Source organism: Mauremys mutica, chromosome 21 (assembly GCF_020497125.1).
Source record: "Mauremys mutica isolate MM-2020 ecotype Southern chromosome 21, ASM2049712v1, whole genome shotgun sequence".
NCBI classification, from domain to species: domain Eukaryota; kingdom Metazoa; phylum Chordata; order Testudines; family Geoemydidae; genus Mauremys; species Mauremys mutica.
In genome coordinates, this window is record NC_059092.1 from 5,917,799 (window position 1) to 5,938,937 (window position 21,139).

The 21,139-nt window shown below is 40.7% G+C and overlaps 1 protein-coding gene across 6 annotated transcripts in view; it reads right to left on the reverse strand.

The window, feature by feature from the left end:
* The window catches only part of PRKCZ (protein kinase C zeta), a 154,953-nt gene that overhangs the window by 111,831 nt on the left and 21,983 nt on the right, over window positions 1-21,139 (reverse strand). For 5 of the 6 annotated variants that reach the window (XM_044995852.1, XM_044995853.1, XM_044995854.1 and 2 more), the window contains 3 exons: window positions 20,139-20,260; window positions 10,920-11,009; window positions 9,065-9,115 (listed from right to left, as the gene is read on the reverse strand). The exons of the other annotated variant lie outside the window; for it this stretch is intronic. In XM_044995852.1, the coding sequence (XP_044851787.1) occupies window positions 9,065-9,115; window positions 10,920-11,009; window positions 20,139-20,260 (263 nt within the window). The remainder of the gene's footprint in view (window positions 1-9,064; window positions 9,116-10,919; window positions 11,010-20,138; window positions 20,261-21,139) is intronic. 6 annotated transcript variants of the gene reach the window in all.

Below are 21,139 nucleotides of genomic sequence, written 5' to 3' on the forward strand. Positions count from 1 at the left end.
GAAGATAATGTTGAAGTGCTCATAAAGGAACATTTTTTGGGTTTTGTACCACTGAAGGAGATGACTGGAGCATTTATGACAAACTATTCTACAAGAGCTTGAAACAATGTCATTATCTGTTGAAAACTTACGTGACCAAGGCTATGATAATGGGAGTAATATGAAGAGTAAAGACAATGATGTGCAAAGGAGAATGATGGAAATCAATCCTTTTTCGTTCCTTGCAGTGCACATTCTCTGAATTTGGTTGTCAATGATGCTGCTAGATGCTGTTTGGAGGCAAGCAGTTCCTTTGACCTGGTGCGTGTTTGTGTTTTTCTCAGGCTCAACACACCATTGGGAAATTCTGACTCGCCATGTGAATTCTCTAACTGTGAAACCACTCAGGGTACGTCTATACCAGGGGTCTCAAACTCAAATGACCCCGAGGGCCGCATGAGGACTAGTGCATTGGCCCGAGGGCCGCATCACTGACACGCCCCCTTGCTGCCCCTGGCCCCACCCCCAATCCACCCCTTCCATGAGGCCCCGCCCCTGCCCTGTCTCTTCTCCACCTCCTCCCCTAAGCGCGCGCAGTTTTAATAAATATATACACTCAGTAATGCACCTCACTCAAAGGACAAAACACGCACTTAGATTTACTGCCTAAGGCTCTGGGAGGGAGTTTGGGTGGGGGAGGGGGTCTGGATGCAGGCTCTGTGCTCGATGCAGGCTCCAGGCTGCGGCAGGGGGTGGGGGTGCAGGCTTTGGGACGGAGTTTGGGGATAGGAGGGAGTGCAGGGGTGAGGGCTGTGGGGCTGAGGGCGAGGGGTACATGATGCAGGAGGGGGCTCAGGGCTAGGGAAGAGGGTTGGGCTGTGGGGTGAGGGCTGTGGATGAGGGGTTCATGATGCGAGGGGGCTCAGGGCTAGGGAAGAGGGTTGGGCTGTGGGGTGAGGGCTGTGGATGAGGGGTTCATGATGCGAGGGGGCTCAGGGCTAGGGAAGAGGTTTGGAGTGTGGGGTGAGGGCTGTGGATGAGGGGTTCATGATGTGGGGGTGCTCAGGGCTAGGGCAGAGGATTAGGGTGCGGGGGGATGAGGGGTTCATGATGTGGGGGCGCTCAGGGCTGGGGCAGAGGATTAGGGTGCGGGGGGATGAGGGCTCTGGCTGGGGCTGAGGATTAGGGTGTGGGGGGATGAGGGCTCTGGCTGGGGCTGAGGTTAGGGTGCAGGGGGATGAGGGGTTCATGATGTGGGGGTGCTCAGGGCTGGGGCTGAGGATTAGGGTGCGGGGGGAATGAGGGCTCTGGCTGGGGCTGAGGGTTTGGGGTTGGAGAGGCTCAGGGTAAGGGAAGCCTGCCTTGCCAGTACTGGCGGAGGGCAGGCACTAGGACCCTGCACCCTAATCCTCAGCCCCAGCCAGAGCCCTCATCCCCCCACACCCTAATCCTCTGCCCCAGCCCTGAGCGCCCCCACATCATGAACCCCTCATCCCCCCGCACCCTAATCCTCTGCCCCAGCCCTGAGCGCTTCCCTTCCCCCCCCCCCAGCCCGGCCCCGGCGGGTCCCGCTTCCCTTCCCCTGGCCCGGCCCCGGCGGGTCCCGCTTTCCCGCCCCCCTTACCCGAGCGCGTCTCCGGCGGTCCCGCTCAGAGCCGCGTGGTGAGGGGGCGGGGCTGGGAGCTCCACGCCGAGCGCAGCGCTCAGCCCAGAGCTCCCAGCCCCGCCCCCTCCCCACGCGGCTCGGATCGGGGCGGGGCTCAGGCGCTCGGACGGAGACTCGGCGCTCTATGCGCCGAGGCTCCAGGAGAGGGGCGGAGGCGGGAGCCTCCGCTTTTCTCTTGGGGGCCCCTGCGGAGCTCCCCTGGGGAGCTCCGCGGGCCGCAGGGAAGAGCTCCGCGGGCCGCATGCGGCCCGCGGGCCGCATGTTTGAGACCCCTGGTCTATACTATCCGCTGGATCAGCAGGTAGTGTTCGATGCATCGGGGATCAATTTATCGCCACTCATCTGGACGCTATAAATTGATCTGCTAATCGACGCCCGTACTCCACCTCGGTAGGAGGAGTAAGCGCAGTCGACGGGGGCACTGCGGCAGTCGACTCGCCGCCGTGAGGATGGCCAGGTAAGTTGAACTAAGATACTTCGACTTCAAAGTTGCGTATCTTAGTTCAACCCCCCCTCCCCCCCCAGTGTAGCCCAGGCCTTAGTCAGGCAAAATGGGAGAGTCGCATTGATGCTTTGAAGCCTCTTCGCTATGAACTTGGAAACATTTATGATGCCCTAATTGAAATTTATGATACTGTCTTTACTGGATCATCTGGCAATACGGCACGTTCAGATGCAGAAGCTCTTGCAAATGGCCTTTCCAAGTTCAAATTTGTGACTTCACTCATTTTGTGGTGTAATATCCTTTTCGAGATTAACCTCACTAGTAAGCAGCTTCAGGAAAAGAACTTGAACATACATTCTGCTATTCAAAAACTGCAGCAAACTAAAAATATTCTCAAGAAATTCAGAAGTGATGAAGGGTTCGAAAGAACACTGGTAAATTCTCTCAAGCTTGCTGAAGAAATAGACTTTCTGACAGAATTTGAACTTGAGCCAGTTCGCATTCGGCAAAAGAAACAGCAGTTTTCGTATGAAGGACAAGACACACCCATTCAGAACTCAAAACAAAGGTTCAAAGTGAATTTCTACTTCGCAGTCTTTGATACTGCTATTCACTTGGTTGATGAAAGATTTCAACAGATGCAGCACCTAGAGTCAGTATTTGGCTTTCTATATGATATCCACAGCTTGCAAAACAAACCAGCAAAACAGATGAGAGAATTTTGTATAAAACTGGAGTCGGCATTGACTCATGAAAATTCAAAAGACATTGATGCTACAGATTTGTGTAGTGAGCTTCAGGCTTTTTCAAGACAATTTAAGAAACTTTCCACTCCTGAAGTACTGAAGTTTGTTTGTGAAAATAAACAGAAGTTTTCCAAACATTTTTATAGCTCTACACATTCTTTTAAGTTTGCCAGTTTCCATAGCTAATGGGGAACATAGCTTCTCAAAGTTAAAATTGATAAAAACATATCTGTGTTCAACAATGGTGCAAGAGAGACTTGTTGGATTTGCCACAATGTCAATAGAGCATGACATAGTTGGAAAACTGGATCTAAAAGAACTAGTGACTGAATTTTCAAAACATAAAGCAAGAAAAATCATGTTTTAAGAGCAGTGTTTTTTATTCGGAGTGTTTTGAAAATACAGGTTAAAGTTCATTGAAGAGTTTTCTTATTTCTTTCTATATTGGATGTGGTGGTAATGGCAGTTAAAGCAGGATAGTGTAATGGATGATTTTGGATTTGTAATAATAAAAATTATAAATAACATTTTAAATGCATTTTTATTTGAAATAAGACATATCATCTAGCTGTCGTGTACAAATCTATTCTGAAAACTTTGTTCTCTATTTTATCTGATCTCAGAAACATTGCTTGGACAGACGGACATGTTTGTGTTTAAAAAAAAATGCTTAAAAAACATTAAAAGGAAAAAAGGGGCAAAATGTTTCCCAAAAACCTCAGCCTAGATCTGCCCTTGGGGTTTGGGGGTGGGGAGGTGCCGATTGCATGGTTCGACTAGGGTGCCAGTTGCTGGCAGCTAGTCTAGGGCCGTCCCTGCCTCCAAAACAGGGTTAGCTTGTAGGAGGAAAGCTTCAACTACCACGCCCACACTCTCACCTGTTCTGTAGACAGAAGACTTCAGCCACCTTTCACAAGCACTCAAGGGCCAAGGGCAACTCTCCTCTTCCATGATCCAACAGACTCTCTGCCAGAGTAAGTGATGTGCCATTACATATGACAGAACAAGGCATGAGCAGACCAGAAGGTATTAGGTATAAGACACTCGAGACTGCTCCAGCCCATGGACTGGAGCAGTCTCTGCGAAGGTACAGCAGCCTTTGGAGGTTGGAATAATTCTTCTCTCTAGCATTAGGTCAGTGCCCCCTCCAGCTTACTCAGGCCAGGGATTGAGCAGCACCAGATCTGAACCTAAATTCATTCACAGCTCTGTTCACAACAGTAATCTCTTCAGCCTATTCTTCTGAGTCACAACAATCAAGAAATTAAGTTTATTTAGGTCATGTTGAAAATAATTTACAAAAAAAAATCAAAAAGGAAAAAATGGTAGTAGGCAATTCTTCTCTGAATAGTTAACTATGTAGAAATGGATTTGTGATTGTTCATATTTATTGTGTTTCAGTGACTAGGTCAATTTGCTCAGCTTACAAGTTCATTTTTTTCCAGCCTTGCAAACTTATGTTTATACAACAGCTGGGAGGAGCAATTCCCAGCTCAGGTAGACACACACACTATAGATCAGGGGTCAGCAACCTTTCAGATGTGGTGTGCCAAGTCTTCATTTATTCACTCTAATTTAAGGTTCCGAGTGCTAGTAATACATTTTAACATTTGTAGAAGGTCTCTCTCTATAAGTCTATATTATATAACTAAACTATTGTTGGATGTAAAGTAAATAAGGTTTTTAAAATGTTTAAGAAGCTTCATTTAAAATTAAATTGAAATGCAGAGCGCCCTGGACCGGTGGCCAGGACCCAGGCAGTGTGAATGCCACTGAAAATCAGCTTGTGTGCCAAAAGTGGCATAGGTTACCTACCCCTGCTCTACATCGTGTGCTAAAAATAACATTGCGGCCACAACAGCACAGGTGGCACTTCAAGCGAGACACCAGAGTACAATCCCATGACCTCCTGCATACGTATTTGGGCAGAGTTGTATAGCCAGAGACCCATGCTGCTGTAGTCACACTGACTTTCAGAGTGCTAGCTTGCTTGAAGCTAGCACATATATGTCTATTCAAGCTGGGAATACCACCTCACAGCTTCTGTGCTAACATACCATTAGTCTGGGATCTGAAAATGAAGCTAGGTTCTTTCAGGTTCACACAACAACAAAGATTATGTAGTCAAAATTTAGTTAAACTGATTAACAGAATCCAGCTCACGCTCTCATATCTGAACTGGATTGCCGGTGCTAAAAGCAGATAGAAAGTAAAGTGACTGAATAGACACAAGGAACCGATCTATTGAGAAAGAAAGTACTATTTTTACATAGTTGTATGCAGTGTAGTTGTAACCCTGTCAGTTCCAGGATATTAGAAGAACTCTAAAGAAGAGCTCTGTATGGCTCAAAAGCTTGTCTCTCTCACCAACAGAAGCTGGTCCAATAAAAGATATTACCTCACCCACCTTCTCTCGCTAATTTTTACATAGTGACTTTTCAGCTCAGAATCACTTTACATTTGTTTAAAATTTCTCCCCTGATGTTTCTCTCTTTAGGTAACTGTCTCTTCCCCAGGTTAATTACCATACTTTAGAGGCAAACAATCTTATTTGGGATTAGTACTAATCTGGATTGGTACAATTTGGAATTTCTTCTTAATTGTGCTCAACATAATGTATTTCACATATAACCTTCATGATGAATTTGAAAACTTAGTGATCTTCTGGAACTATCAAAAACCTCAGATAAGCTCAGTAGGTTCCAGCTGATGGGCGGTACTAATGGAACCATGACTTGCCAGTACTTTACTTTCAGGGCACCTGATGGTACACAAATCAGTAGTCTATGAAAAAGGAAAGCACTTTAGAAATATCTAACTTTGAGTTAATCCAGACTTTGAATATTGTTTTTCAAGGGCTGATGAGAAGGATCTGATGCAGAAAGATAAAGTGACTTGCTCAAGGTTACAGAGCAGTCCAGTAGCAGAGCTGGGAATCAGCTCCAACATTCCTAAATCCCTGCCCTTAGTCCATGCTGCCCTTGGCTTTTCTGTACTGAGGCTCTGAGTGGCTATCTTGCAAGAGATTATTAAAAAAATCATTGCATGAAAAAATTTCAGTGTCACTTGAAGAGCCCTTCATATATGTCAACTGAAAGTTTTACTTATTTTGAGGTCAGTTCCAAAACCTACAGAAGCCAATGGAAGTCTTTCCATTGATTTCAGTGGACTTCAGCTCTGGCCATAATTAGCTTCATAACTCAATTATATTCCCGTTCCTTGGTTTCTTTACTATAATATCTATCAAACTATTGGAATTAGTAGTGTTTAATTTTATACTAAAACTGAATGCTGAAATTCAGTGTCCTCTGTTTGCAGTGAACTTGATTTTTTTCAGGTAATGTGCAGTACAAATCTCTGCATAATTCTCTAATTTCAGCTGGCTGTTTATTAGAATTCTTCTATCACAATGTGCAAATACAAGGGATGTCCATTAGCTAACTAATCACGTTGTTAACATCTTTCAATTTTGATACTACCTAAGACTCAAAAACATTCTTAGGTGGTGATGAAAGATCCCTGACTGAATGGTACAGACAGGTCTGACTTTGCTTTTTTTACCAATAATTTTATAGTAACAAACTAAACAATAAAAATAAACCATTTGCTGCTCATTCAGAGATGACTGCTTCAACTGGGAACGAATAGTCTGGGGATTGATAAATGAAGATAGCAATACTTATCTAAATCTCTGGTGCCAAATTCTGCCCTGGTTGGTAGTGGTAGAGTGCCAGAGCCATTCAACAGCTGTCTAAATCAGCAAAACAATCCCATCACTGGCCCATCTGAACGCAGTCTCAAAGGCCAAGGATTGCATAGACATGGATACTAATCTGCACACCATAAGCGATCACTACTAAAACAGGTTTGAGGCAAAGTAGCAAGGCAATGCACACAAGCTTTTACTGTCATTGCATATGCTGCACCTGCTCTATAGATAACAGATTCAGTTTCCAGCAGTGTATGTAAATCTGACACCTTTCAATTTAGGAAAGAACTGCTAAACTCAGATGTCAAAATAAACAGTATTTAAATTATACAGCTTGCAGCAAGAATAGATCTTGGGCTACAAGCACATTATCTGGAGTGGTCAAATGATGTTGTTTTCACCTAAGAAAAGTTCTGATCATATTACCTATTATTTTCAACAACTTGCAAATCTAAAATAGACATGACATTAAGTTAAAATTCCCATGGAATTTCAACATACTGTTCAATATGAACACACATCTAGCACTTCAAGATTAACCTTCAAGGGAAAATTAATCGAGCCACGCCTCATTTTCTCGCACCTCCAGCAGAGTTCATTACATGATACAGTGAAAGAAGTCTGTTGACTATTTCATCAGTGAAACTGGAGAGAAATCAAACAAGAATTAAATATCCATAGATACACAGGAGAAAAAACCCCGCACAACTAAGAAAAATATATCAGGTATGATGACTTCAATATCTGGGAATGAGTGCCTTATAACTTTTTAGATAGAATTCTTCTCACATAGACCATTCCACTGCATTCTGAAAAGGGACTCTAAAGACCATCTAGGAATCTGGGGTTTTTTTACGTTTAAAGTGATTTAGGTTTTCTGAAACCTAAGGAAAGTGTCTAACAGAAAATTATTTTTTTAGTACCACCAGAAATGTACAAAACACGTCCTATGTATAACAATTAAACTTGAAAAGGAAGATTCTTCCATATTGTAACTTACCCAAAGTTTCTTATTCTGATTGACAGAACCTTATTGTTGTAATCTAGATAGAGCCAATAAAGACAGCACCCATCCAAATATCTGACTTTTACAAGTCCATCTTTGACCACTGCAGCTCAACAATTAACTAAGGAATCTAAAACAAATGCTGCTATTTTATTGACTCTACCTTGCTCCATTTTCTACAGCCCAATACAAAGTAAGACTAGATCAAGATGGTTTTCAAAAAAAAAAAAACAGGCCCATTTTTAAAATCCTGTATTTATATATGGGAGAACAGAATTGTCCACATTATCTTAATTATATTCAATAGGCAAAAAGTATCACATTCATGCAAAAAAGCATGGCAGTGCAGTGCATAAATCAGAATATTGCTTTATATTACTAGACTGTGAAGCAAGTGAGTCAAAATAGCATCATTTTACTTTCCCACAAGTTTTCATTACTTGACTTATTCTGTCAATTTGCTTTTACAAAACAAATGTTTAGGAATATTCTTTTCTAATGTATTAGTTATCTACAATGGTGGTAATTAGAGTCAACATTCACCAATAGTTAATTCACACTGGTACCTGAGAAACAGCATTATGTCTGTATACTTAAAGAAAATAACTGCAGCACCTTAGATAAAGATTTGAAAGATTACAAATATCCTGTAAATATTTAATTGAAGATAGCTCTGCTTGCTACCCTCCACTCATACAGTCTAGCACAGGGGTCAGTAATCTTTCAGAAGTGGTGTGCTGAGTCTTCATTTATTCACTCTAATTTAAGGTTTTGCATGCCAGTAATACATTTTAACGTTTTTAGGTCTTGTTCTATAAGTCTATAATATATAACTAAACTATTGTTCTATGTAAAGTAAATAAGATTTTTTAAATGTTTAAGAAGCTTCATTTAAAATTAAATTAAAATGCAGAGCCCCCCGGTGTCCAGGACCCGGGCAGTGTGAGTGCCACTGAAAATCACCTCGCGTGGTGCCTTCAGCACGCGTGCCATAGGTTGCCTACCTCTGGTCTAGCACATTTAGTATTATCAGCAGTACACACACATCCATAAAATATTTCTGAAAAATAATCTATTCAGAATCAATCCCTGCTATCAAAGCTACAAACCTTGCACTTATAGATAAGATTGAAACTGATCTATAATTACCAGTCAGTTGTAATTGCCTTTAGATTTTATGATGCAAAGTTTGACTGCAAACAGGAGTGCCAACTGTACCAGTATGTCAGTCTATTTGATTGTTAAACCACTTTGTTTAAAATTTAATAAATACAACTATGTCAGTTACTGGAAAGCAGTATTAACTCTACTTAGCATTAAAATGCCACCAGATGCTTGCTCCATCTTTTTTATATTCTAAACAATACTTACACAGGAAAAGGTAAACGTGTAACTAATTATATATTGTAAGCTACTTCAAATAAGCAAACATCTCTTACACATATAAATCAAATTTAAAAAAAAAAAACGCTGCAAGATGAAGAGCAAAGCCAAAACACATTATAGTACTCACTGTCTTCTCCTGGACATGGCATGCCTGGTTTCTCTGGAATGCTGGGGAAAACTAAAGTAAAAACAGACAACACTTATTACTGACATAAATTACTTTATCTAAAATAAACAATTTCTGGAAGGTTTGTTATTGATTTTTTCCAATTCTGCTCTGAGAAACAACAGGTTAAGCCAGCTGCTTATTATGCCATAATCATAGAATCAACTACTCTAGCAACAACACAGTACACTGTACATGGGGCCTGACTTAAAGCCCACTGAAGTCAGTGGAAAGTCTCCCATTGACTTCAATGGAATTTGAATCAGATCCCGACACAGCATATTTCAAAGAAATATATAAACATGAATTAATCTATTCAACACCCTTATGAGAAGATGAAGTAGTATTATCCCCGGTTTACAGTCTGAACAGAGACACAAACTGAAGTGATCTATCCCAAGTTGAACAGGAAGCCTGTAGGAGAGCTAGAAACAAAAACCAGATTTCCCAGCTTCCAGCACTGTGCTTTCACCATTGCTCCAAGATCCTCTTGACTACAATGAAGACCATGAGGCACATACTTAAAAAGCCCAAAAGAGAGGAGGAAGACAATATAGCTGACATGAGACTCCTGAAAAATCTGAACATAGACAAATACATGGTTTACATAAGAATGTACCAATAAAAATCAGTTTAGAATAATTTCTCTTGCATTATTTACATAATATATTTGCAGTACCTATTTACATAATGGGTAGATCTACTTGAAAAATTCAAGTTGTCAAAAGCTTCTATAATTGGTTCTTAAAATGGAAACAGAAGTATTTTATTAAAAATACAAGTTGAAATAGAGACCTAACAGGAAATAGTAATTTTGCCTAGATAAATAGTCTATAATATATTGCTTTGTTGTTATCTTTAATGTGACTGAATTGAGCCCTTTTGTACTGGTATCTTCCTCTCCAGCAAGCTTGTAAACAAATATTTCACATGAGGTTATGAAGACACCACAATCAGCAATGCAAACTTCCTAAGCAAGAAACTAACTAACTTCCCCAAATACACTTTAAAAAAGTATCGTGAAGCATACTACTCAAGCAGACCCCCTAAACCTGCAATCAGATCGACACAGACAGACTCCTGCACCTGTACAGAATCCCTCCTGCTTCCATGGGGTTCGACAGAGGATAGGAAAACATCTGAGCAGATCTAATTGCAGGTCTGCAGGTTTGAGAAGCAAATTTAGAAATAAAACAACCAGTTAAATCCCTCTAAATTAAAAAACCTACAATTTATTCCAGCCCAGACGGGTTTCTCTCATAAATGAATGGCTTTAAGTTTTTAAAAATTTAGATTTTAAAAAGAAATGAATGATTGATTGGTTGATTTTTAATTTCAGTGACAGCCATTCAATATTAATATCGTCTTAACTGCTGAGGTGGTTACAAGGGAGTTATTTTCAGTTTATCACATTCACCAAATTAGAAAGAGCAGATTATGGTATATTTAATTATTAAGCAACCATCACCTTCATTGCTCTTTTATCTTTTCCCTCCATCAGTAGTTAGTTCATCATTATAGGTTTAGCAAGATTCCAAAAGAATGTATTTTTATATGAGAGCAGGAATCACATTTGTAGCTACATTAATTTAGATTACAAATTTACAAAGGATACCAGCAAACATGACTCAGAACATAAAATGACTGCAAGAATGGCTTAGAAGAAGTCAGCCCAAAGAATATTTAATTTAACACATGTCCATGCTCCAAACAGTGTTGAAGCTCAGCGAGTATTTATATTGAAGAGGGCTCCTGAACTGCTTTATTCCTCCTCACAAGAAATTTAGATATGGTTCTAAAACTGCAGAGTACTTGCCATGAATAATGAGCCCTTCATCTCTATGATGACAATACAAACGGAAGGCTTCTTCCAGTTCCATCTGAGATGAGATAGTACACGGATCACCTAAGCAAGGGGAACAAAGAAACATGCAACCAAATTTATGACTATGGTATATTAAGTTTAGGATTTAAACTGGTTAGCTAAGAAAATTCAAGCAAAGTTATATTATCCTAATAATTTTATTAAGATTAAACAAAATACAGTAACATGAAACATGTTTTCTTTTTACTTAAAATTTTTAACCAAACTGAAAAGATTAAAGACGAAAACATAAAAGAGTTATGACATAGTTCTCTTAGGTTGGTACATGTGACAAAAAATTAATTTAAGTAAGCTAACTTCCACAGGGCTGGAGATGGGATCCAGGGACTGGGTTCATTATATCCGAAGGTTCGTTATTACGAAGGGCATTATAGCGAGGGCGTACTGTAGCAAATATTAATATTAGAGTAGCATCCAAAAGCCAAAATCAGGGCGGGGTACCACTTGCGCTAGACACTGAACAAGCAGAGAAAGGTAATCCCTACCCAAAGTGCTGACAGAGAGACAGACAGACAGACAAAGGGTAGAGGAGGGGAATACATATATGTGAATACAGTTAGAGCTGGCACAATTACTTTCTTGCAGGGTGTGTGTGTGAATTTTTTGTAATTAGGATTAGAGATAGGGAATCGAAAAAGGAAAAAAGAAAAGAGTCACACCTGCTTGGCCATGATCAGCAGACTGGATGTTGAAGCCATCACAACAGAGGGTGTCTTATGGAGCAATTTAAGGGAGGTTAAGGTAGTGACTGTTCTGCTTCTATGACGGAGTTTTTCCTGTGCATAAAGAAGCTGTGTGATGGAGAGTGAAGGCTGGGAATGCTGACATGCATGACAAAGCAAAAGCAAGAGTCCACTTGAAGTAAGGTTACTAGATCAGTCAGGCAGTTAAGAGGAGCTTTAAAAGGGAAAGTCAAGAAGCCATTTGAAGTTCTCTGACCTTCTCTACCAAATGAATTAGGAAAGAATGAAATATTAATGTCAAAGAGGGGTGGGAGGGAATCTGACAAAATTACAGGAATTACAGTGTATGGAAGAATGGGTCCGAATACTAGACCCAGCCCAAACTTGCACCAGTACCCATGAAGTAGATACTTAGCTCTAAACTGAGACAACTTGCAAGTCGTCAAGGATTTGTTACACTATACATACACACACATATATATATATATATATATAATATACCCCAAAAATATTTCAAGGCATGACTGTCCTTACATTGAGAACAAATGGAGAAGTAAGAAAGAAAGGTGGGGGAGGAAATGTACCTCAATCAAGGTAAGTTAGTGGACAAACGGATGAAAAATACCGCTCTCTTTTAAAAAGACTTGTACGTCATACAAAAATAGCTAATTAAAACAGCCGAGGATGTAAATAATACCCACAAGTTAACCAATCTTCACAACCACCCTACAAAATCTTCTCCATATCAAGATGACCACCAAAGATTTTTTTTAAAACCTCCAGAGACTACTTTTTAAACAGCATAGGACTCCATGGTACTGAACTCTCAGAACCAGATATTAGCCCAAGTCCTGATACAGGACTACAGAGAACCACAGATTTGCCCATCCGACTTGTATTATTAGATCATGTAGTTCATCTCACTGCAAAACTAGGATTATTCCTTACTGCGAGTTTCTTAGTATTTTGTATTTTAGTATTTAGTATGTCTAGTCTAGGTTAAAAGTCCCGAACAATAAGGCTAGAATCAACCACATGGATGCACTTTTGCCCAAGACCTAGTAGTTTAATTGATTCAATGACATGTGCAAACACAACCTAAAGATAGATATCCACTATTTAAAAAGTGTCCCCAAAAACCATAGTAGACTGACCTGAGAGACTTTCAGAGACCCTGGAGTTTATGCCAAATCACAACTGAATTTTTAAAGATCTAAACTGTGTAACAAGGCCTTTCCAGGCTGAACATGAAAACATTTGTAGGTAGACTACAGCAGAACTGTAATACCAGAATTAGGGGACTATGACTCTCTCCATTAACGTAAAGTACTACAGTAAACATAGCAACCTGCCACACAGAAAGCAATACAAGGTGAATTATATTGAAGGTCAGCCACCCATGCAGTTCCTATGTGTGAGACTTTATTTCTTCAGTTTGAAGTTTGGGGATTTTGTCAAAAACAGATACCCCACAAAATCCACTTTATTTGGCTCTAAGGTAGGTTTTCATAGAATCATATAACTGTACGGCTGGGACGGATCTCAAGAAGTCATCAACGCCAACCCTAAGGCAGAACCAAGTAAACCTAGACCATCCAACCCATTCTCAGAAACCTCCAATGATGGAGATTCCACAACCTTCCTTGGAAGCCTATTCCAGAGTTTACCTATATAGATAGAAAGTTTTTCTGAATATCCAACTTAAATCTGAATATCTAACTTAAATCTCCCTTGCTGCAGATTAAGTCTATTATTTCTTGACCTACCCTCAGTGGATGTTGAGAACACTTGATCACCATCCTCTTCATAACAACCGTTAACATATTTGAAGACTTATCAAGTCCCCCCTCGGTCTTCTTTTCTCAAGACCAAACATGTCCAGTGTTTGTAATCTTTCCTCATAAGTCTGGTTTTCTAAATCTTTTATCATTTGTTATTCTCTTCTTGAATCTTTTCAATTTCACCAAAACTGTCCTAAAGTGTAGTGCCCAGAACTGGACACAGTACTGCAGCTGAGGCCTCACCAACACTGAGTAGAGTGGGACAATCACCTCCCATCTCTTACACTTCTTTTAATATCCCAGAATGATATTACTTTTTTTTGCAACAGCATCACATTGCTGAATCTCTTTCAATTTGTGATTCACTATTACCCTAGACCCTTTTCAGCAGTACTACCAACTAGCCAATTATTCCCCATTTTCTAGTGGGCATTTTTTTCCTTCCTAAGTGAAGTATTTTGCACTTGTCTTTACTGAATTTCATCTAATTAATTTCAGACCAATTCTCAAATTTGTCAAGTTCAATTTGAATACTAATCTGTCCTCCAAAATGCTTGCAATCCCTCCCAGATTGGTGTCATCTGGAAAATTTTATAAGTGTACACACCCACTCCATTATCCATGTCATTAATGCAAATATTGACCAGTGCCAGTTCCAGAAGTGACCCATGTGGTGCACCACTAGATACATTCCCCAGTTTGACAGTGAACTCTTTGAGTAGTTTTGCTAGAGGCAAAGCTCATTATCCACTAAGTCACCAAAAAATTCTCTGTTTACCTTACTTTAGAAGATCATCAGCCAGAGGCATTTAAATTGCATTTATATTTTTTTTTACATGTACAAACCAGTATGCAAAAGTACGATAGCTAATATAATCTGTGAAGACTGAGGCTGGCAAATCAGCAGGCTAGCTGAATCTAAGAGGAAAGGGTTTACAACTTGGAAGCAGACATTTGAAATGAGATTTGTAATCCGATTGAGATACAAATTCAACTCAAGATTACAAGAGGAATATGCTCATTAGTACAGCACCTGAAATAGTAGAAATCCATGCTCTTTTAAATCAAAGTAAACCTCAAAACAAAACAAAAAACAAAACAAAAAAAACCCCAAACATAAGAGAGAAATAAACACTGTCATGATAGATAGATATCTCCCTTCTTAGGGCCCACCAAAACAAAACGCATGAGTTACTTCCTCCTCTAATTAAAAGGATCCTTCTTTGTATTACTAATTAAAATGTCCAAATAGTCGGGTGTAGAGTACATTATTCTCCATACACCTCTCCTGATTAAACTGTTTCATATTAGAGATTCTTATTTACTGAAGTGAAATTGGGGGCAGGGGGAACAAACCAGTGTAGTGGCACCAGCTTCTTCAGGATTAGGAATGGAAATAAAAGATGAGATTAATTTGAAAATTTTTCACTACATCCATTCAATTTTTGGTTGGTTATTTCATTTACCAAAGGTAACTGAAGCAGATATCTATGAAGTAATTAGGAGATGAACTATCTTCAATTCAACAGGTTAATCATTAATATTTGGAGGATTTTCTTGCCAGGCTGTATTAGGAGGAGATCCCCACCAGACAGCCATTTCAATTGTTTCATTTCACTAAAACAACAACGTTGTGTATTCTGGATTTTTTTCTTCAACAACAAACATATAATATTTTAACAAAACAAGCATATGAATTTTTGAATTTAGTTAACATTCATGTTTTTTAAAATCAGGTTTGTTTCTGTTTAAATGGTTTTTAACTAAAATAGTTAAATAAAATTAAATTTAAATATATTAAAATTGACTGTCAGCCAGGTCAACATAAGAAACTTAAGATATTGGCTTCTGCAGCTAACTCAGTTGTCTTCACCTTCATTTTCCTGTTTGTTCATAATCTGGAAAAGAAAAACAACCTTTCCTGCTTTTTCCATCAGGTCACAAACAATTTCTCAATTTGGAATGAATTGGTCCAAAGGAAGAAAATTTTCTTTCTACACCAGCAGAAGAAGCTACTGTTGTTAAAAGTGAGATTATCACTTCAACAGTCTCTGAATCCAAGTGCTTAAGTGACTTTCTTTAAAATATCATCAGCAAACATATTTCTTGAATGGTTCTTATTCCCAAACTGGGTCTCTTTTACAGCCTGCTGCCATTATAGGTTTTCCCTTCTAGTAACAGAATGTAGGGTTACCATATGTCCATATTTTCCCGGACATGTACGGCTTTTTAGTCCTTAAATCGCCATTCAAGAGGAATTTCTAAATATCTAAAAAATGTCTGGGAAAATACGGAAGTATATGGTAATCCTAGACATGAGGGGAAGGGGACCCCAAGTGCCTGCAACTTACAACTCCCAGGTTCAGGTCATCAGGCAGAGGGGGTTGAAGAGGCGAGTGGCGAAGGAGCCAGTGGCGGGTGGGGTTGAGTGTCAGAAGAGCTTTACATTTGTCAGACAACTATTAGCCCATGGCAGATATGAAAGATGTAGTTCCTAGAAAGATCCAGGGAAAGCACCCTCATGTTCCTAGCAGCTATCCCAGGGGTGGGCAAACTACAGCCCATGGGACCATCCTGCCCGGCCCTCGAGCTCCTGGCCCAGGAGGCTCGCCCCCGGCTCCTCCCCCGCTGTTCCTTCTCACCCACAGCCTCAGCTCACTCGCTCCGCCGCTGGCGCAATGCTCTGGGCGGCAGGGCTGTGAGCTCTTGGGGCAGCGCAGCTGCAGAGTCGGGCCTGACCCGGTGCTCTGAGCTACGTGGTGGCAGCGGCAGCGTGGCCCGGCTCCAGCCAGGTGGTGCGGCTGTAACACCGCCAGCCACTGGTGCTCCAGGCAGTGCGGTAAGGGGGCAGGGAGGGTAGTATAGAGGGCAGGGGACTTCTGGGTAGTGGTCGGGGGCGGGGTGTGTGAATCGTGATTGGGAGGAAACGGAGTTGAATGGGGGCAGGGGTCCCGGGGGGCAGTCAGGAAGGAGGGGGGGTTGAATGGGGGAGCAGGGGGCAGTCAGGGGACAGAGAGAAGGGGTGGTTGGATGGGGCAGGGGACCAAGGGGACAGTCAGGAATGAGAGGGGGAGTTGGATGGGGCGGCAGGGGGCAGTTAGGGGCAGGGGTTCCAGGGGCAGTCAGTGATCAGAGAGAAGGGGTGGTTGGATGGGGCAGGGGTCCCGGTGGGGCCTCTAGGGTGAATTCCCAATCCCCATCTCTCTAGCTTTAAGGGGGTATGTACCTTTTCATCTACTTTTTCAAGCACTGTACACTAGCACTTCGTTCCTAACTAACTACTAGACAGACAGCTTACTTACCTTTCCCTCTCACACCAGGAGAGGTCACTTTTGGCTCTATCAACCTTGAAAACGTCCCTTGAAAATAGCACTCAAGTAGATGAAAGCATTCAGTTCACATAAAATGTGCACCTTGCTCACACCATAGTTAAAGGGCACAGTGAGTCACACTAACAGTACACATTAACAGTATTGTCTCTTTTAGTAAAGTGTTCCTTTAAAGGAAGCCAACATCAATCCATCTACTAGTCCTTGAATGGGATACATTAGACCAATACTACATTCAAGGCTGCATCCAATGACCTACAGAAGTAGTAAGGTGGCTGTCAGGTAGAATAATCAACAGAAAAAGGAAAATATGTATCACTGCTATAGTTGTCATATGTTCTGTGCAAAACATCAAAAATCGTAAGTGGCAAAAACATGTAGTTTTTCCATAACACAGCTATATTATCACCTTGAAAGCAGACACACTCATTCCAAAGATGAATCAGGACTAGAAGTAAAATTTTCAGCAGCATCTATGTAACTCAAATTGTATTTGAAGTCAAATAGGACTTGTACACTTTTGAAAAATGTTACTTTGCATGCATGTCAAAGAATATCGTAAAGAAGAATTCTGAACAGCCTTTCATCAACCTTTGTCATTTTGCTATTAAAATGTGCACTTTATTTTAAAAGGTTTTTTTTTTTTTTACTTGCTATTGAATAAAGCTTTACAGTTCTGAAGTGACTTTCACTTCTCGCTCTCAAAGCACTTTACAAACAAACATGGTTGGGAATAGTTATACCCATTTTATATGAAGGTAAAGTGCGACAAGGAAGTTAAGTGACTTGCCAAAGATTATCAGAGAGAGGATGACAGAGCTTGAACCCAGAAAAGAACCGTTACTTACTCTGCAGTCCAAGTGATTCTTCAAAATGTGTTGTGTACACAGATTCCAATCTTGGCGCACATGCAGCTTATGCACGAGATTGGGTTCTTTTTGAATAGCAGTATGTGTCGTGGCCATGCCTGCAATCCTCATGACCACCACCGACCAGGGCTGCTGGAACAATTTGTATAGTGTGGGTACTGAGAGACATTGAACCAAACTGTAAACCCTGTATAGGATGGAAACCACTTCAAGCCAGGGAGTGCGGCAGCACTTAAAGCACCCCTAGTTCCAGTACCCCTGCCACAGGCAAGGGCATAAGGGCCCTGACAGCCTCAATCACCATTCAGTTCCTTTGCCAATAAGAATCCCAGGTGTTGGGATGCCGATAAATGGGGATGGAGGCAGAATATGGAATCTGTGCGGACAACACCCCTCAGAGAACCACAGTTACTGGGGTAACTGACCATTCTTTCTTCAAGTGATTGTTCACATCAATTATACTCTTGGGGATGTCTACACTGCAATTAGACACCAGTGGCTGGCCCGCATCAGCTGACTAGCGCTCAGGCTAAGAAGTTGCTTAATTGTGGTATACACATGCAGGCACGGGCTGCAGCAGCACTTTACAAGCCTATGCCCTTCCATCAACTGTCCCACATCTTCCTTTAAGATATTCTACAACTAATTTAACCAAAATAGCATGGCTTCATCAGTGGCAACAAGAGAAAAAAGGTGAGTCAGAAAAATCCATCCATGCTGACTTAAGGAGTGCAGCAACAGTGCATTGGAGAGAAAAGAATTGAAGGAGACAGAAAAACAAATCAGTTTATCCTTCTAATTGGCTAGACAAAATGAGCTAGGTTATCTTCTATTTTGGAATTCAAACGATGGAGAATCAGTTAAACATTGGTGGTATTTCAGCTTTGTTAGCCAAAGGTATGATCTCAGTCAGCTTCCTTACAGAAAAGATCTCTACCCTAGCTTCTCTACTCTCTTCCAGGTAAAGGAAGTACCAAACAAAAGGAGTGGATTTTCCAAATGCCCAATAACATTTTTAAACAACATCTTTACCATACATTACAAAGGACTGGTTACTTTTTCCAACATGGTACAAGAACTGAGAATGTGTCTGTTCACAAGCAAGATCAAGACTTGGTGTTCTCTAGAGTCTTTCAGGAGACTTCCCCAAGGGTCAGTTTCTCTCTCGCCCTTAAACTAAAGGCCTGATCGGATTCCAGTTTGCAACTGATTTCAACGGAACTCTGTACAGGTTCAGGAACCAGCCTCCATGGCTCTCAATGCAAGATCGAGACCTAAGTAACTTTGTTGAGGGGGCCTAATCCCTGGAGAACTAATTTTATTTGCTTCTTAAGCACAATACCCAAATTAAAGTCTTTTCTGCTGCAAGGCTTTAGTCAGGGAATGAACATGGAAGTTTGCTCCAGCAGAGCCATGCTTCTGATCCCCTGCCATAACTCTTGAGCAGTAACACTCAGGATGACTGACCAGCAAGCTGGTGCTATCCACAAGCTTACAGTTCATCCCAGCCCACTGCAAGACACAGGTGCGCCCTAGAATCCTACAGTCTCACCTGACAATACCTACTATATTAACCTTTCCAAAAGGTGTGGGCAAAGGCCACTACTTTTTACTTTTTGCCTTGCATCCGAAGAAGTGGGTATTCACCCACGAAAGCTCATGCTGCAAAACGTCTGTTAGTCTATAAGGTGCCACAGGATTCTTTGCTGCTTCTACTTTTTACCCCTGCAACATGGTCCTCAGAAGGAAACACTCCCATCAGGATGGCCCAAGGTCACACACACACAGAAAAGTTAAGAGCATTTTGACTAATGTTTTTAGATTTAAAAAAACAAGAGAAAGAAAACCAGAAAAAAATAGAATCTGGAGACTTGAGTATGTAGTCCTGGAGCTCTGCTGGCAAGGAACTCTACCCTTTCTCTACATGCACTCTACAATCATTATCTAATTAAGCCATAGCCATTAGTAACTTCATGACTTCTTCTTGGAAAATGGGGGCCCTCACCCTGTCAAGGCAGTTCATGGACCTCAACAATCAGAACAGATACACAATTCTAGTTCCCTTATGTTTGCATTTTCTCCACTTACAATAAAATAAATAAATAAAAAGAAAATAGAGCATCCAGGTAAGGAAAGCAATCACCCTGCCACATTCCTTCCCACCATACATTTCCCTAATCACTCTAGTTAAAAACAGTGCTTCAGATAATTACACTTTGAAAAAGTTCATTATTTAAAAGGATTAAAAAGTGAATTCAAGAACAGCACAACCTTGATTATCTGAGCCTCATTTATCCAAACCTTCCTGTTATGTGAAACAAGGTTATGTCCCATGATACCTATAAATTACAATAAAAAATGCCTGGATTATCTGAAAACTAAATTAAGCAAATTTCATCAAGTCCTCCCCGCCTAATATTTTGTCATACTGTACAATATGGAAAACAAGTAAAGATTTACAAACGAATCTCTCGTGTGTCTGTAATACCTTCATCATCAATCCACTTGAGAGTAATTGGCTGTTCCTGTTGCAAACTGCACATCTCCCTCACTTCATCAGAAAGTTGACCATAGTTCATTGATGCATCCAAATTTGTTATTAGGATGTCCCTGCAAAAGATGAATTCACCGATTTAAATCACAAAATATATTCCCTCATTCAGAAATATGGCATCTGTCATAAACTGCTTGCTTCAGTAGCTGCATCTGTGGAACTTATCCTGCTGATCTGTACTCACATAAGCAGCATGGGGGAAGGAGAGCGAGACTGGAATAAACTGACAAACCACTGTATATAACAGTTGACCAGTAGGATGGTGAAAGGTCTACAACAGATTAAGCTTTAAAATCTGACTTATCACATTTACATGGTTTTAACGAGAAGAGTGGCAAAGTTATTTCTGGTGTTAGGTGTGTGCGATAAAACTAATTTCAAAGTTACTGTATTGAATATAACATTTGCATCACATTTCAGCTAAGAACTATACTTTTAGCAGAGTGGTTGATAATTACAAAATTCTAAAATCTGAAGTCAACATGGAACTATTGAAAGACAATAAAGACAGACAATTAGAATGGGATGCTAAGTTTTAGCTTTTAGCAAGCTGGGTATGCTTTTTTGGGGGACGTATTATTTTCCTTGAAGCTTAAGTTTTTAATTCCTTTCTACGAGGTTCAGTGTTTCTAGAATGATGAAACCCACACAAAGTAAACCACTTAGTATCCTAGAGAATTTATTTGTGAAACTACATCTTGTCACACTAAGCGGTTGCATATAAAAACTAAAAACCATGCTTACATGATCTAGTCTGTATATAACTGAACATGTGAAGTAGATTTTTCATGTTTTATGTTAAAGTTAAAGTACCTCAAGAAAAAGCTACACAAAATAAACATGGCAAAAAAAGCAGATGTTTGAAGGATGTTCAGAGATTAAAAAAAGTTTAACACTCTCTAGTGGATAACTATACAACTGCACTTCTCAGTTAA